At 39.3% G+C, this 18,385-nt stretch overlaps 2 protein-coding genes across 10 annotated transcripts in view; one reads left to right on the top strand and one right to left on the bottom strand.

Moving 5' to 3' along the window:
• NTAN1 (N-terminal asparagine amidase) overlaps positions 1-13,945 on the top strand; it is a 39,604-nt gene extending 25,659 nt beyond the window's left edge. For 2 of the 3 annotated variants that reach the window (XM_045571283.1, XM_045571281.1), the window contains one exon: positions 12,462-13,945. In XM_045571283.1, the coding sequence (XP_045427239.1) occupies positions 12,462-12,674 (213 nt within the window). In that variant the 3' untranslated portion in view covers positions 12,675-13,945. The remainder of the gene's footprint in view (positions 1-12,461) is intronic. The other variant, XM_045571282.1, reaches the window with a different exon arrangement.
• PDXDC1 (pyridoxal dependent decarboxylase domain containing 1) overlaps positions 1-18,385 on the bottom strand; it is a 51,918-nt gene that overhangs the window by 10,692 nt on the left and 22,841 nt on the right. For all 7 annotated transcript variants that reach the window (XM_036410872.2, XM_036410875.2, XM_036410869.2 and 4 more), the window contains 10 exons: positions 17,936-18,004; positions 17,322-17,400; positions 13,110-13,194; positions 11,567-11,615; positions 11,314-11,415; positions 10,343-10,468; positions 7,278-7,328; positions 4,822-4,885; positions 2,143-2,231; positions 352-457 (listed from right to left, as the gene is read on the bottom strand). In XM_036410872.2, coding sequence (XP_036266765.1) covers positions 352-457; positions 2,143-2,231; positions 4,822-4,885; positions 7,278-7,328; positions 10,343-10,468; positions 11,314-11,415; positions 11,567-11,615; positions 13,110-13,194; positions 17,322-17,400; positions 17,936-18,004 — 820 coding nt within the window. The remainder of the gene's footprint in view (positions 1-351; positions 458-2,142; positions 2,232-4,821; positions 4,886-7,277; positions 7,329-10,342; positions 10,469-11,313; positions 11,416-11,566; positions 11,616-13,109; positions 13,195-17,321; positions 17,401-17,935; positions 18,005-18,385) is intronic.

The following is an 18,385-nucleotide window of genomic DNA, read 5'->3' as shown; positions in this document are numbered from 1 at the left end:
GGCTCCACTCTAGACCAAGAAAATCAGAATCTCTGTAGGTGAGGCCCAGCCGATGGGAGTTGTCAGAGCTCCACAGGTGATTCTATTATACAGACTGGACTGAGAACCACTGACAGAAAAGCGTCACACGACATCAAAACACAGGTCAAGTGACTTCAGAAGCCTCCGTTTCTGAGAAATTACACTGGAAGGCTAATTTACCTAATTTAACCCAAAAGAAAAGAAAAATCCTCTTCAAAGAGAGCAGAATATCACAAGGAAAAGCTCTAACACCCCATAGCCTGGACTTTCATACATAAGTCACTGATGTTCCCCAGAACAGAAGTGAGGCAATCCATGGAGACGAGTTACCTGCCGCTGTCATCAAAGGGCTGAACCTCACACACACTCCCTCTGCTTCCAGATCCATGACCGTGAGGCCACTCACAGGCACCAGCTGTTTCAGCTCTTCTCCCAGCTGCAGGGAAAAGGGTAGAATGAACGCGCTCCCGCAAGGAGGGAATCGAGTGTCTTCAGACCTATCCTCATCCATTCAGCCCCGGACTCAAGAAGCTCCTGAGGGTCTAGTTTCCTTTTATCTTTTTTTCTTTTTTCTTTTTTCTTTTTTTTTTAAAGGAAATCTTACTGAAACTGGTTTGGCTCAGTGGATAGAGCATTGGCCTGCAGACTGAAGGGTCCCAGGTTCGATTCCAGTCAAGGGCATGTGCCTTGGTTGCGGGCACATCCCCTGCGGGGGTGTGCAGAAGGCAGCTGATCGATGTTTCTCTCTCATCGATGTTTTTGACTCTCTGTCCCTCTCCCTTCCTCTCTGTAAAAGATCAATGAAGTATATATTTTTTTAAAAAGGAAATCTTACCTTTTTATTTTTATTTAAAATATATTTTATTGATTTTTCACAGACAGGAAGGGAGAGGAAGAGAGAGTTAGAAACATCGAGGAGACAGAAACATTAATCAGCTGCCTCCTGCACATCCCCCGTTGGGTACGTGCCACAACCAAGATACATGCCTTTGACCGGAATCAAACCTGGGACTCTTGTGTCTGCAGGCTGACGCTCTATCCACTGAGCCAAACCAGTTGGGGCAGAAATCTTACCTTTTTAAAAAATATATGTTTTTACTGATTTAAGGGAGAGGGCAAGAGATAGAAACAGCAATAATGAGAGAGAATCATCAATTAGCTGCCTCTTGCAAGCTCCCCACTGGGGACTGAGCCCAAAACCTTGGCCTGTGCCCTGACTGGGAATCAAACTGTGACCTCCTGGTTCATAGGTCAATGCTCAACCACTAAGCTATACCGGTTAAGCTCCTTTGATCTTATGATTTTCTTTGAATGCTATCATAATTCCTTTATAAAACAGTTAATTTTACATCTATTCTTAATTTAAAAGCCTAAGTTCATTGTAGAAAAATCTAGGAAATATAGGTAAACCAAGTGAATAAAAATTACCCAAAATATACCACAAATGTCATGTGGCATATACACAATGTCTTCCTCCCTGTATATGTGTGTGTGCATGCCTTATTGTTGTCATAAACCAGGATAATCTATACACTGGGTTGTAATCTACATTTTTCATATAACTGATGACCATTTCCCTTCTTTCATAAACACCCAGACACATGGTTTAATCTGGCTCTTTTGAACGTCACTGTATGGACATTATTCACCAAATGTCCTAGGTTGGGCATGTCCAATGTTTTGCTAGGATTTATAATACTGTGCTAAACATCTTTACATTGTTTAGAACATTCTTTAGGCTGAGATCCTTGAAGGTACAATTTTAGTGTCAAAAAGCAGCCAGAGCACAACGCCTCTATTCATACTGACATTCATATTCAGACTGCCGGTGGTGTTCAAGGGCCTCTGGCTTATGTGCTTTCTGGTGTCACCACAGACCCTCACCAGAACCCCAAAGTGGCTGCACTGTAACCTACACTGTGCATGTTGTTTTAACAGCAAAGAAATGGTCACATGAGGAAATATGTTGGGAAGACTTGCCAGAACCATGCAGTACGGGAGGTAGTGATCTGATTAAGAACAGAACCCCAGGATCAAGCCCAACGCCTTCACAGGAGGCTCCCTCCTCTGGGTCTCATTTCCCAGACATGGCCATGTAAAGCGCACAATTGCTATTCTTACCCAGCGATTCAGTGCATCACAGGAGTGTCCCTCCCGGCCAACTGTTGAAGGGGCCATGTTGGGTGCTGGGACAGCTTTAAGCGCTGGATCTGAAACCAAACAGGAAAGGATTCACTTCCCAGAAACAGCAAACTAAAAAAGGCAACCCTCCAACTCATTTTCTTTAGCTTCTAACATTAACCCACAAACAGTTTCAAATAATATGGAAATCTAATGTGTATCTTACATGAATGGATGCACAAAATGTGGTGTATACATTCATGGACTATAATTCAGCCTTACCGTGTTTCCCCGAAAATAAGACATCCTCCGAAAATACAGGTTTCCTTCTGAGTGAAATATAAGGCATCCCCCCAAAAATACCCCCCCCCCCCCCCCCCCGCCTTAGGCTCTGTCTCAGAATGCTATTGCTAAACATGAGAGATTTGGCCCACTGATTTTGAAAGAAATGGAGTCACAAGAAATTCACCAGGAAATTCAGGAATTGGATTGTTATGATGATGTTCCAGAAGATGATGACATAATTGTCATTGAATAAATGAGTAAATTCTTGATACTGTAGGATTCACAGTTTGTCTGCTTTGTGTTGACAACTACCGTACTACCGTACCATATACAGGTAATAAATTTCCTTTATTTTCATTTAACAATAAATGTGTACCGTATTCTTCTTCATGGAAAAATAAGACATCCCCTGAAAATAAGACCTAGCACATCTTTGGGAGCAAAAATTAATATAAGACACTGTCTTATTTTTGGGGAAACAGGGTAGAAAGGAAGGAAATTCTGTCACAGGCTCAGTATGGATGAACCTTGAGGACACTAAGTGAAATAAGCAATCACAAAGGACAAGTGCTGCTGCTTCTGCTTTTAGGATGCATTAATAGAAACCGTAGTTCAATGGTGTTTGCCAGGTGCTGGGAAGAGGAAGAAAATGGAGAGATGCTGTTTAATAGGTAGAGGGTCAGTTTTGCAAGATGAAAAAATTCTGGAGACTTGCAGTACAACAATATGAATATACTTAATACTACTGAATTGTACCTGTAATGGTTAAGCTGACAAACTTTATGTTTTTTAAGTCACAATTTAAAAATAAATGTATCTTACTAAACTAAATGTTACCTTTTTCATGAAAAATATAGCTCTTGAATATATTCATACAGAGTTCTTCTTTTTTTTAAGTATATATTTTATTGATTTTTTACAGAGAGTTAGGGAGAGGGACAGAGAGTTAGAAACACTGATGAGAGAGACATCAATCAGCTGCCTTCTGCACACCCTCTACGGGGATGTACCTGCAACCAATGTACATGCCCTTGACCGGAATCAAACCTGGGACCTTTCAGTCCGCAGACCGACGCTCTATCCACTGAGCCAAACCGGTTTCGGCTACAACTAGAGTTCTTAACTTTATTTTAAAAGTTTTCTATCAAGGGATTTAAGAAAAAAAAAAAAATCAAAGCAGCCCCGACCAGTTTGGCTCAGTGGATAGAGTACTGTCCTGCAGACTGAAGGGTCCCAGGTTAGATTCTGGTCAAGGACATGTACCTTGGTTTTGGGCACATCCCCAGTAGGGGGTGTGCAGGAGACAGCTGATAGATGTTTCTCATTGATGTTTCTAACTCTCTATCTCTCTCCCTTCCTGTCTGTGAAAAATCAATAAAATATATATTTTTAAAAGGAAATCAAAGAATAATATTATAAATTATCACTAAGCACTATGCAAAGTAAATCAAAGAAATCACCCAATAGCTGTGCTTCAAAACAGAATCAGCCTCTACTCATCAAACAATCTGGATGACTACTCATGCCAGGAGCTGGGTCAGGCCCAAAGGATATAAGACTGATAAGGTTTTTTTTCATCTTGGAGTTTACACTCTACTTGAGGAAACAGACCACAAAGAATGAAATGAAATCACTAATATTGCTGTGAGTGCCATGCAAGAAGGGGGGCTCTCACAGGCAGGGAAGGCTCTCTGAGGAGGTGGACATTATGGAGATCTAAATGGAGAAGTCAGCCAGAAGATGAGGGGAAATGTACTAGAGGGGGGGAACAGTAGTGTAAAGATCTTACTCTATTGAGCAGGAGGAAAAGTGGCCTACGAAGTCAGAAAGGCAAAGGCTAGAACTGTAGGCCCTTACAAGACCTAGCACAGAGCCCGGACCTCATTTCAACTGAAACAGTAAGATTCCAGAGAGTGATGCGATGTGACTTCCACTTGCACTGCTCACTCGGACTGCCATGTAGAGAATGGTCTGGAATGGGATCTGGCGTGTACCAAATTGACAGATGAGTGAGAGGGGACTGTGGCCTGAACTAGGCTGGTGGCACTTGGGACATTCTAAAAAATAGAGATTCCTAGATCCAACCTATTAAATCAAAATACCTACTAAACAGGGCCCCCAACCTCTATTTTCAAGGGATTCTTTATCATTCATTCCAGTACTTGTGCAGACACTAGAATTTGAAAACCACTGGTTTACCATAGGAAATTACTGATAAAATGCTAAGGCATTTAGGTCTTGAGTTCTTACGAAAATTATCAAATTTTTTCTGAAATAAAGACCAAAGATTTTAGTAATCAAAATATTTTGGACTATGTATTTTACTTGAAATAGTTTAAAATTAAAAGCCCTAAACACAAACACAAAAGTAACACTCTTTTTAAAATCACTTACCTGAGCCCGGTAATTCCTGGAAAAACCTAAACACTACTACTGGAGAACTGAGCTCATCTTCCACCTGAAAAATAGAATCTGACATTACCCAGTAATATCACATTTCATACACTTACAAAATGAAACAGAGTTTGAAAAACCGGCTAGAGATTTTATATTTTCTTTCTTTTTTTAAAATATATTTTATTGATTTTCCACAAAGAGGGAGGAAGTGGGATAGAGAGCTAGAAACGTCAATGAGAGAGGAACATCGACCAGCTGCCTCTTGCACACCCCCTACCAGGGATGTGCCTGCAACCAATGTACATGCCCTTGACTGGAATCGAAACTGCTAACTTTCAGTCCGCAGACTGACGCTCTATCCACTGAGCCAAACTTGTTTCGGCTATATTTTCTTAATAAACACTTAAGTTTAAAGGCTAATTTCAGTTGTTAGAGAAACAAAAATCAAGGGTTCAGTAAATAATTATATTAATTCTGAAAATATATTGCTGAATTACAGTAAGTGACACTGAAAAAAAAAAAAAGAAAATACAGTAAGTGATACTGCTATACTGAAAGTAGAAGGAAATTTTAATAACAATGGGTAACTAGCCGAAACCGGTTTGGCTCAATGGATAGAGCATCGGCTTGGGGACTGAAAGGTCCCGGGTTCGATTCCGGTCAAGGGCATGTACCTTGGTTGCGGGCATATCCCCAGTAGGGGGTGTGCAAGAGGCAGCTGATCGATGACTCTCTGTCATCGATGTTTCTAACTCTCTATCTCTCCCTTCCTCTCTATACAAAATCAATAAAATATATTAAAAAAACAAACAATGGGTAACTATAAGTCATTATAACATTAAAGATCAAAAAAGGCAAGGAAAAAGTTGAACTAGAATCAGTGCTGAGAGAGCCAAAGCTTTTAAGTATCTAAAAATGATGCTAACTCAATCAGCCAGGATTGACTGGAACTTTTTATACTCATAGAAAAAAGTAAAACATGGACTTTTATCTTTTCAAACTCCCCAAACAGAATGCAAGTCCTGTTGGTAATGTAGATAACCACAGTCTAGAATGGAATCTATGTATTTTCTAAATCAGCGGTAGCCAACCGGTGGTCTGTGGACCACTGGGGTCCGTGAGGTCCGAAAGGTTGGCAACCGCTGTTCTAAATCACTGAACTGGAACTTATATTCAGGACAGGCATCAGGCAACCAACTTCATTAATGGATTTCATAACAAATGAAAACATTCACTGCATTAAGATAAACCCGTGCCAAGTTCATGTTCTCATTGAACAAATACACAGCTGGCCATCAGCTTCACTGTGGAGTCAAGATACAAAGGGAGCTACAATGCCCTTGACAGACTCTGGTACTTTGGGAGGTGAGGAAGAGAGAAACATGGGAAGAAAGATCTCTAGGCATTAAAAATTCCATACTACTATTATAGTCATTAAAACCTATTTTCCAAAGCTCTGTGAATGATGTCTCATTCATAGGGCCACAACAGGAAATGCTAACTTGGAAAGATGACAGAAAGTTGTCAACCCACGATTTTCTCTACTGACTTTTCAAAAGTCTCTATGGATGTCATTCAGATCAAACACAATATATATTCAAATCTGCTATTTATTAAGCCAATTCCTGTGTCTTCACATCTATTATTTCTTTACCTTTCATAAAAACAAATCCATTAGTATTTTATTTTTTAAATATATTTTATTGAGTTTTTACAGAGAGAAAGAGAGAGGGACAGAGAGTTAGAAACATCGATGATAGAGAATCATCGATCAGCTGCCTCTTGCACACCCCCCACTGGGGATGTGCCTGCAACCAAGGTACATGCCCTTGACCGGAATCAAACCTGGGACTTTTCAATCCACAGGCCGACGCTCTATCCACTGAGCCAAACCAGTTTCAGCAATCCATTAATATTTTAAAGTCAGGGGGACTTAATAGGATGAATAAGCCCAGTAAGGAAACAGGAAGAAGAGTGTCAAAATTCTATACCCATTCTCTCATCCTCAGGATAAGGCAGAATGATTCGAGTGCCAAGACTTTGTATATATAGGCTTTTAAAATTTTATTTCTTTGAGCTCCATGGTCTTAAATGCCAGTGTGCGTAAGAAATACTGTACAGGGTTATACAGTTGACCCTCCATACCTATGGGCTCCATATCCAAGGATTCAACTAACAGGATCAAAAATGGGAGCCCAGATAGTGTGACTCAGTGGTTGAGTTTTGACCTATGAACCAGGGGATCACAGTTTGACTCCTAATATCATGGCACAGGCCTGTGTTGTGGGCTTGATCCCCAGTAGTGGGTGTGCAGGAGGCAGCCAATCAATGACTCTCTCTTCATTGATGTTTCTCTCTCCCTCTCCCTCTCTCTTCCTTTCTGAAATCAATTAAAAGTACGTATTTTTAAAAAAGTTATTTACTTCAAAAACAGATCAAATTTTATACTATACCAAAATTTTGATGTGATTCACTTTCTTCAAACTTTCTTGCAACCGTTGACTCTGTAAATAACAAAAATAAAAAACATGTTAAGTAATTCTATTACATTGACAAGAACATATTAAGAAGCAATTTTCATGAGTTCTTTGCAGGGTTGCAAAAAACGATTTTGTGCAGATAAAGCCCTGGTATCTGAAATTTATTTATCTTCTACAACTGAAACTTTGTAGCCTGGAGCGAAGCCAAGCCCCATACTTGCTCAGTGGCTGCCCTATTTGAATTTGTTTACCATCTATAATCAAAACTTTGTATCCTTGAGTGGAGGCCTAAGCCAGCCAGGGTGTGTGGAAAGCTTGGCTTCCTCTATTGCCAGGGAAACTCAAGCCTCTCAACTGCTCTCTGTGGCTGCAGCCATCTTGGTTGGGGTTAATTTGCATACTTGCTCTGATTGGCTGGTGGGTGTGGCTTTGTAGTGGAATGATGGTTACTTTGCATATTACTCTTTTATTAGGTAGGATTATATTTTAATCCTCATCTGAGGATATTTTCCCCACTGATTTTTTATTTTTTATTTTTAGAGAGAGTGGAAGGGAGGGAAGGGAGAGGGAGAGAGAGAAAAGGAGGGAGTGAAGACAGAGAAAAAAAAGAGAGAGAAGTAGCAATATGGGAGAGATACATTGACTTGCTGCCTCCATGTGCACCCCAACCAGGGCCAGGGATTGAGCCTGCAACTGAGGCATGTGCCCTCAACCAAGAATTGAACCTGAGACTATTTGGTCTGTGGGCTGACACTCTAACCACTGAACAGGGCCAAAGATTTACTCTTTTATTTTTTATTTTTTTTTTTTTTATATATTTTATTGATTTTTTACACAGAGGAAGAGAAAGGGATAGAAAGTTAGAAACATCGATGAGAGAGAATCATTGATCAGCTGCCTCTTGCACACCTCCTACTGGGGATGTGCCCGAAACCCAGGTACATGCCCTTGACTAGAATCGAACTCAGGACCTTTCAGTTCGCAGGCTCACTCTCTATCCACTGAGCCAAACTGGTTTCAGCCAAAGATTTACTTTTAAATCTATTATAACTTGATTAGGCACTACTGTAAGAGCTTTATATGCATCAATTCATTAAGTCCTCAGAACAATCCTCTGTTATATCATTATCCCTATTTACAGGTAAAAAAACAGGTATAGAGAGGTGATGTCATGCTTTTAGACTTTGGCAGGACTCTGCTCTCAAACTGAATAATTATGAGGTTTTTTGCTTTCTAAACCTCAATATCTATAATAACAGAAGGGTAATATGCAAATTAGACTGGATGTCTTCTGGACATCATTCTGGACGATCTTCCTGATGAAGCTGGGCCCCAAGGGAAGCCAGCCCGAGTCATGGGTGCCTGTGGGAGGCCAGAGGGAGGAAGCAGCCCAGGTGCTGGACGAAAGCCGGTGCTGGTAGCCAAGGGAAGGGAGGCCTATCTTGCATAAATATTTGTGCATTGGGCCTGTACTCTTATATAATAAAAGCCTGATATGCTAAGTGTCCAGTTGACCAGTTGGCCTTTCAACCATCAAAGCACAATATGCTAATGATTTGCTAAGGCTGCTCAACCACTTACTATGATGTGCCTTGGGCACCAGGGGGAAGACACTCTAACTCACATGTGTCAAACACAAGGCCCGCGGGCCAAATCCGTCCCGCCAGGCCTTGCAATGTGGCCCGCACGGCGCTGTCATCACTGCACTCCGCTGCGTTTCCATCACAATGACAGTTTATGACTGTTCAGTAAACCATTCAGCCCGCAATTTAGGCTGGATTTTAGATTTTGGCCCCTTCTCTGATTGAGTTCGACACCCCTACTCTAACTGGTAGATAAGCTTGCTGCTGGGGTCCAGACAATCAGGACTGAGCGAGACAGGCTGGGAGTCCTCCCATGGTCCCTCCATGGCTGGCAACCTCCCACATCACTCCCTGGCTCCAATTATTCATCAGTAGGGTCCCTTGGCCTGGCCTGCACCCTCTTGCAATCTGGGACCCCTCAGGGGTTGCCGGAAAGCCAATTTCAGCCCGATTCCGCAGGGCAAGCCGAGGGACCCCCATTGGTACATGAATTTGTGCACTGGGCTTCTAGTAATTATATATTTTTCAAAATTAGAACACCTCAAACAGAATTAAAATTGTCCCTCAAAGTCTTGCTATGAGAGAACTCAAGCCAGATGATGTTAAAAATGTAGATGCCATCCATAATCAACCCTAACCATCATATTCATTTACCCTCAAGGATCAGTCAGTCAAGTGGAACATTTATGCCCCTTTCTGAATCCTTTTCCACTCCGTGGCTGTCCTCTTGTGACTTTTTCCCTCATTCTATGCTGACAACAACATTCATTTAAAAATATATATATATTTTTTACTGAATTCAGAGAGGAAATGAAGAGAGAGAGAGAAACATCAATGATGAGAGAAAATCACTAAATAGCTGCCTCTTGCACATCCCCCTACTGGGGATTAAGTCCACAACCTGGGCATGTGCCCTTGACTGGAATTGAAACTGGGACCCTTCAGTCCACAGGCCAAAGCTCTGTTCACTGAGCCAAACCAGCTATGGCAGCGGTTGTCAAACTCCTTAGTTAATAGAACCAAATATCAACAGTACGACGATTTGAAATTTCTTTTGAAAGCCGAAAATCGACTTCTGCGCATGGGCCATGAAGTTTCAATTGCACTGTACGGATGCACCCGCACGTGGTATTTTGTGGAAGAGCCACATTCAAGGGGCCAAAGAGCCACATGTGGCTCGGGAGCCGCAGTTTGCTGATCACTAGGCTAGAGCGACAATACCATTCATTTTAATCAGGTTTCATATGGACAAAGATGCTGGGACAACCTCATCAGTCTCTCCTAGAACTCTCAACAAGAAACATATGCAGAGCTATTAATGCACTTGCTTATGAATCAGGAAATCCAGGCAAGGTATTGGATGGAGAGTAAATTAAATGACTGAAGTATTTTTCTGACTCTGCTTTGCCATGGAGTATTATTTGTGACTCATTTAAACTTCAGATTTCTACTCACCAGTTGGCAGGCATGCTTAATCCTCTCCACAATCCCATCAAGACCCAAGTACTGTAAAGACAACCACAGTGGCAGGGCACGAAGTTTGTCTGCTGGTTTATTTGATGTGAGACCGGCAACTAAAGTCTAAAAAAGCCAATATGAGTTTTTAAACAAAGTCAATGAAAGCATATAACAGAATTAACTAGTTACCATTTACTAGGCACTTAATATGGGTCAGATGCTATGCCAGGAACTTGGCTTGCATTATTCATTGAATCATCCAACAACTCTGTGAAGTAACTATTCCAAACAACTTAACTCAGAAACCTTGCTTTGCCCGGGGTTTCATGTCTAAGATGTGACAAAGCCAGGATGAGGATCTGAATGAGTCATATCCCAGAAAGGGAGCTCTCAGGCAACCCCTTCCAAGGTTGTTCTGATCGTCCTCAAATATGTGGTCCTTACCAATTGGACAAGACATCAACTGTTGTAGCAAGAATCACTTAAAGCTTGTTTTGCATGAGCCTGTCACTAACTGGTCACTATCAAGACCATTCCTCTACAACCTTCTAGACAAGGTGAACTAAGCACTTGCACCACTCCGACAGGAATGCCACTTCTGGGAACCTATTCTAAGGAAATAATTTGAAACACAGAAAGATGCTCATGATTTCAATAACAAAAATTTGAAAACATCCTAAAAGTTCACAAATGGAGAATGATTAAATAAATCGTGGTATTAAAGTAATAGAATATTATGTAGTCATAAGACATCATGTGTTCTTTATACACACATGGAAGTATGGGAAGAATAAGTAGAAAAAATACAGGTGGTACAGTTTCACTTCTGTTAATAATAGTTTTTGAGAGTAAAAAATTACAGAAGTGACATTAAGGGAACTTTTCACTATTTCCTTTGTTTTTCTGTGTTTTTGCCCCCAGAACCAATAATAATTATGAGCACTCCTTGTCAGTAAGAGTAAGCTTACCAAGGCAGGATCATCATGTTTATAAAGAGTAACTGCAGGAACTGCTGGCAAACCCAGCCATGGCCCTGGAGTCAATGTCATGCTATCACATTTGGTTGCAGCCTACCAAAGAGAGAACAGCTTTTTGTTAGACAATTAGAATACATGAAACCCAACACCCTCCTGCATTCGTAAAAACCACGAAAGCCACCAGGAATTAAAAGATTTAAAATTCCTTCTTTAAAACTCAATATTTGGTAAATCAACAACATACCAGCACTGACGAGGAGACATAACCCAGAGCCAATGTTGCTAGATTCACACTGGAAGAAAAAAACACACCAATCTAAGAATGACTCCTTTACTGCTTATTCACTAAGTATGCATTTTAAAAAAGAGCGAGAGCTGAAACCGGTTTGGCTCAGTGGATAGACATCAGCCTGCAGACTGAAAAATCCAAGGTTCAATTCCGGTCAAGGGCATGTACCTTGGTTGCGGACACATCCCTGGTAGGGGGTGTGCAAGAGGCAGCTGATCGATGATTCTCTCTCATCGATGTTTCTAACTCTCTATCCTTCTCTCTTCCTCTCTGTAAAAAATCAATAAAATATTTAAAAATAGCCGAAGCCGGTTTGGCTCATTGGTAGAGCGTCGGTCTGCAGACTGAAAGGTCCCAGGTTCGATTCCGGTCAAGGGCATGTACCTTGGTTGCGGGCACATCCCCGGTAGGGAGTGTGCAAGAGGCAACTGGTTAATGTTTCTCTCTCATCGACGTTTCTAGCTCTCTATCTCTCTCCCTTCCTCTCTGTAAAAAATCAATAAAATATAAAAATAAAAAAATAAAAAAATATTTAAAAATAAATAAATAAATAAAAAAGAGAGCGAGAGACTGCTATCTTTCAGCTGTGTTATTAGCTTTATAAGAGCAACAGAAAATGTGGTACCCTGTTTTCCCGAAAATAAGACAGTGTCTTATATTAATTTTCTCTCCCAAAGTTGCACTAGGTCTTATTTTCAGGGGATGTCTTATCTTACCATGCGCTAGGTCTTATTTTCGGGGAAACACGGTACATACAAATTTCAGGAATATCTTGAAAATCCATTTTAATCAAAATGTAGTTCAGGGGTATTTCCTGCTTATTTGGTGTGATGGGTCTTGTATCTCACAGCTATTACTATCCAGTCATCTTCCCCAGAGGAATAAAATAAAGAAACCTACCATGCATGATGTGCTGGGTAAGGACTACTTTGGTTACCCTGCGTCCTCTCCCCCTCTTAGCAGCACTCCAATGACTTTCTGGGAAATCACCCCAATCTCCTTTATTAGACCACAGCTTTGGGCAGAGGAGATACCACCACCGGCTCCAGAGGTGGGCAAATAACCTAAACTACATTTCCCTGGCTACAGTGATTGGTTAGATATTTTTCCTTGGGCTTCTGACCTACTGGACACAAACTGGAAAAAAGGCTGGAGCTGCTGCAGCTACTCTGGACCATAACGAGAAAGTCTATCTATAGATGAGCCAACACAAAAGATATTAAACCAAGTGATTGATGGTGGTGGTGTGGGAGAGGAGAGAATGACACACTGACTCCTGATTGATGATGTGCCTAAAGCCAATCCTAACACTGTTTTGTTGTTAGTTATATGAACCAATAAAATCTCTTCTCACTTAAGCCAATTTGGGTTTTCTTGTTATTTGCAACCCAAAGAGGCCTTAGTGAAAAATGTCATGACAAAGTGAGAACGGGGATGTCCACTCCTCATGAGCATGGTATACAGACCACTCATGGAGCCAGTCCCACCTTCCACTCACCCCTCCACATGGAGCCATATGCCATACTGCTCACAGAGTTCTTTCAAACGCCCAATCTTATCTGTGTGTCCTACCGCTGCAGTTCCTAGGATAAAGCACACACACAAAAAGATACTAAAAGGAACAAATATTTTCTGGGTCTTTAAAGCATGATTATATACATTATACCCCTGTGACTGAACATTGTATCTGTTTTATTAAGATTTTCTTGTCTAGCCAGTTTGGCTTAGTGGACAGAGCGTCAGCCTGCGGACTGAAGGATCCTGGGTTCCATTCTGGTCAAAGGCACATGCTGGGGTTTCCAGCTCGATCCCCAGTAGGAGTGTGCAGGAGGCAGCCAATCATGATCCTCAACATTGATGTTTCTATCTCTCTCTCCCTCTCCCTTCCTCTCTGAAATCAACAAAAATGTATTTTTTTTTTTTAAAGAACTTTGTGGACTGGCTTAAAATCAACTTTTGCAAATTGATGATTCAAGTTTTGAAGAGTATGTATTCTTTATTATATGTATCTATAAAAAAGCTTGTAAATTGTGTTATTTAAATCCCCTATATACTTAATTTTCTATATACATGGTTTGTTGTTTCATGAGAAGTATATTGAAGCCTCCAACCAAGATTGTAGGCTTGCCAATTTATACTTATATTCTATCAACTTTTCCTTTAGTCTATCTTTATATATTCCAAAGTTATGTTCATAAGTTTCATAACTGTTATCTCTTAAATTATATAAATTAAAATTAATATGAAGTCTACTTTATCTCACACTAACACTGCTTAAGTACTTTTGTTCTGTTAGCATTTGCCCCAGAATAGTCTGTTCTACCCTAACTTTTTGTCACTTTTGGGCTATTCTATATTTAGGTGTATACTGAATTTGAGATGTTTTCAACCAAATTTGGAGGTTCTTCATTTTAATATAGAATATGTGTTTTGAAGTAAGCTTGAACATATTAAATATTTTAACCCATCCCTTTGGTAATTAGTTTACACTATAGCTTTTATTGGGCAGATCCCTCTTCTCAGATCATAAGTAAAATACAGAGTCAAGTATTCTCCCAACTATCTTAAATTTCCAGTTAGCAGGATCCCACCTAATAAGATTTTAAATCCTTACCAACTGCCTCAACACACTCGCAAGTAACGCAAGTGGTTCTTGTTCAGGGTTTATGCTAGGAAAAGGGCTGAAAACTGTTTCCCTACATACGGGTCTGTCTCAATTAAAAAATAAAATGTTGACATAATTGTTTAGTTGAAACAACAACAAAGGCCAATGCATGGCCTGTGTCACATGACCCATCAAAACATAAAGCATAGTGCTATGTTTTAGTGACTTGACTATATTCAGATTCTCTTTTTAAGTTTCTCTGGGAGTGTCTGCTAGCTAACCTCTGCAATGTGTATTCTGGCGACAGCCGTGTAATCATATTGGTAAATCACTCAGTCATGTGTAAACTGTAGTCTCTCCCATCTATCAAATGATTGAATATGGGTGGGTTTATTTTTGAAGATATGACATGATAAATCAGGCAGGAAGTGGTGATTTTCTTACTAACAATAAGGTAGATATACATTTTTCTGTTTATTACTATTTTTTAAATACAGTTGGCTATATGTATCTGAACCCACAGATTCAATCAACTGTGAATTTAAAATATTCAGGGAAAAAATCCCAGAGAGTTCTAAAAAGCAAAACGTGAACCTGCCACACACCAAGCACTATGCTGAATGCACACAAATGAAGGGATATGGAGGCATATCCTGCTGTAGCATATATGTTATACGACTTTATACAGGGACTTGAGCACCTGTGGATTTTGGTGTCCAAGGAGAGCAGGGGTCCTGGAACTTATCCCCTCTGGCCAAGGGGCAACTCTAATTAGCTTTATTGATTGAAGTATAACTTACATGCAATAAAATCCACTCATTTTAGTGTACCGTTCAATGAATTTTGCCAAATGTATCCAGTGTGTAACCACCAACACAATCAAGGCAGAGAATACTTCCATCACCCCAAAAGCTCCTTGTATCTTCCCCCCACTCCCGAGGTGTCACTCTTTTCTCTGCTCCCCACTGGCCACAGGCCTGACTTGTTTTCTGTCACTGTATTTTTGTCCTTTTTTTTTTAGAATTTCATATCAATCATATGCTATATAACTTCTGTCTGACCTTTTGCAGTTAGCATGCTTTTGAAATTCATCCCTGTTATGTATATTAGTACTATTCCTACATACTGCTTAGCAGCCCACGAGATGGATACAACCTGTTTATCCATTCACAGGGTAAAGGACACCTGGATTGTTTCTAGTTATGAGTTCTGCATACAATTCTTTGTGTGGATATATGTGTTCTTTTCTCATTGATAAATACCTACAAATGGGACTAATGGATCATATGCTAATTTTATGTTTAACCTTTTGAGGAACTGCCAAACTGTTTTTCCAGAGGTGCTGTAACATTATCTGCTCCCTACCAGCCGTGTATGAGAGTTACGGGTGGTTTGTGTTCTCATCAGCATTTGGCACTGTATTTCTTTTTTCTTTCTCTCATTCTAGCAGATATGTAATAGTAGCTCATTGTGGTTTTAATTTATATTTCACTAATAACTAATGATGTTAAGCATCTTTTAAGAGGTTAAACATTCATATATTTTCTTTGGTGAAGTGTCTATTCAAATCTCTTATTCATTTAAAAAATTGTATTATTTGTCTTCCTAATACTAAATGGTAAAACTTATGTATTTTGATCAAGTCCTTCATAAAAAAAAAAATGTTTTGCAAACATTTCTCCCCAGTCTGTAACTTGCCTTTTCATTTTCTTAACAGGTAGTGTATCTTAAGCAGCATAAGTCTTTAATCTGTGATAAAGTCCAACTTATAGGCTCATACCTTTTGTGTCCTAAGATATCTTTCCCTAATACAAGATCACAAAGATCTTCTATATTTTCTTTAAGAAGTTTTAGTGTCATGGCTCATATGTCTAGGTCTATGAACCATTTATAATTAATTTTTGTATACAGAGTGAGGTAAAGATTAAGGTTCAATCTTTTCTCCACATGGATATCCAATTGTCCCAAGACCGCTGGTGGAAAGACTATCCTTTCTCCGTTGAATAACCTTGGCATCTTTATAACAATAAGTGATCATATAAATGTGAATCTATTCTCTTCAATTAATCACTCTCTCTTTATTAGGACTAGCTTATAATAAGTCTAAAAGTCAGATAGGTAAGTCTTCCAATTTTGTTCTTTTCAAAATTATTTTGGCTATTCTTAGATCCCTTGTATTTTCATGTAAATTTTAGAATCAGCTTATCAATTTCAGTAAGATTCACCAATTTCTACAAACTGTGCTGAGATTTTGATATGGATTAAGCTGAATCTATAGATTAATTTGGTGAGATTTAATTTAATAATATTGAGTCTTTCAATCATACACATGACATATAATTACATTCATTTGGGTCTTCTTGAATTTCTCCCAGCAATGTTTTGTAGTTTTCAGTGTACATATCTTGCACTTATTTCTTAAACTTATCCATGAAGTTCTCATTTTTTTTGATGCTATAATGAATGACATTTTAATTTCAATTGTTCATCGTTAGTATACAAAATTCTGCAATTTTAATAGATTCGATTGGTTCCAATGGCTTTTCTTTGATTTCCTTACAACTTTCTACCTGTACAATCATGCTATTGGCAAGCAAAGACATTTGATTCTTCTTTCCAATCTCTATGTTATTTAATTATTTTTCTTATTTATTAGACTGTCTAGAACAGCAGTCACCAACTTTCAGGACCTCATGGATCACCAGTGGTCCACAGACCAGTGGCTGGCAACCACTGGTCTGGAACTGCAAGTACAATGTTAAACACAATACGGTAAGTGGAGCAGCTGCTGTCTACAAGGTGCACATTTAAGTATGACGTTTCAAAATTCAACTTAGGAAAGAAGCACATGAAGAAAGGAGTAAAGAAGTTCCTTACAACCTTAATGAGAAGGTATACACACAAAAGTAGCTTCTATAACAAACCAACAATTAAAGGGAATCAAATGAGCCAACTTTACTATTATAATTCTTACCACAGAGCTCATACAGACTATATTAAGCGTGTGACACACAAACATTTCTTAAGATCTGGTCTTTTTTAGACTAAGTACTTAGCCTCTCTCTTTTATTTTCAAAATGTGAGATTCAGGTTCATGCTACCTACCAGCATTTGCAACAAGCAACAGGGGCAGTTTTCCTCGTTCAATATCATCTTTAATCAGTTTTTCCAGGAGGGCAATATCCTGAGATTAAAAGATAAATCATAAAAACATGAGGCAACCAGCATAAAAGTTATTCAGTGAGAATTACAACTTCCAAAAGAAGTACCTTACTCTCAAAATCAATCAATTCTTGACAATTTTTCTAGTTTCTCTAGTCATAGATGTTAAAATCAACTACTTTTCCTGAAGACTAACTAGAAAAATCAGTTAAATGTTATTACAGTTAAAAAGTACATATATATAGCCAACATTTTATTGTTTTAAACATGTATGTTTAAAGAAACTGTTCTCTCAACTATCAATAAAAAATATATCTCTAATCTTACTCATTAATGCATCTGAATTAACGTATAGAAAATCCAACTATTTAGAAAAAAGAAATGCAGAAACCCAAAACCTATCCTTTTGCTCTGGCTTCAGTATGCATGGGAAGATCAAAGCAATAAATGAATAAGCTAAGAATTATCTGGAGGGCAGCAAACAAAACTTCAGTTAAAAGAAAGACAGTTTCAAAACACAATTCCATATTACTTTACAAACCAAAAGGAGAACTCACCATCTGATGCTGGGATCCAAACATAGTGTTACAGGGCACACGAGACAAGCAGGGGAAGGGTAAGCCAAGCTGTAAGAAGAAGCATACAGTTTTACAAGAAAACTCCTTGTCACCATTCACTTATGCCCTCAAAGGATTCTAACTCCACCCAGCCCGTCTTGCTCAGTGGTTGAGTGAGGTCACGGTTTGATTCCTGATCAGACTAGGTACATTCCCAGGTTGTGAATTCAATCTCCAATGAGGAATATGCAGGAGGCAGCCTACTAATGATTTTCTCTTATCATTAATGTTTCTCTCTCTCTCTCCCTTTCCCTTCCTCTCTGAAATCAATAAAAATATATTTTAAAAAAAGATTGTAGCTCCAAGACAAGTCATAATTATTCTTTGTAAACAATCTCTGTCCTTAGGAAGTCTTATTATAAATAGATGTTAAAATACATCTAGAAAGCT

The sequence above is a fragment of the Pipistrellus kuhlii genome, unplaced genomic scaffold, assembly GCF_014108245.1.
Source record: "Pipistrellus kuhlii isolate mPipKuh1 unplaced genomic scaffold, mPipKuh1.p scaffold_m20_p_4, whole genome shotgun sequence".
NCBI lineage: Eukaryota > Metazoa > Chordata > Mammalia > Chiroptera > Vespertilionidae > Pipistrellus > Pipistrellus kuhlii.
This window is presented reverse-complemented; position numbering and strand designations above follow the sequence as displayed.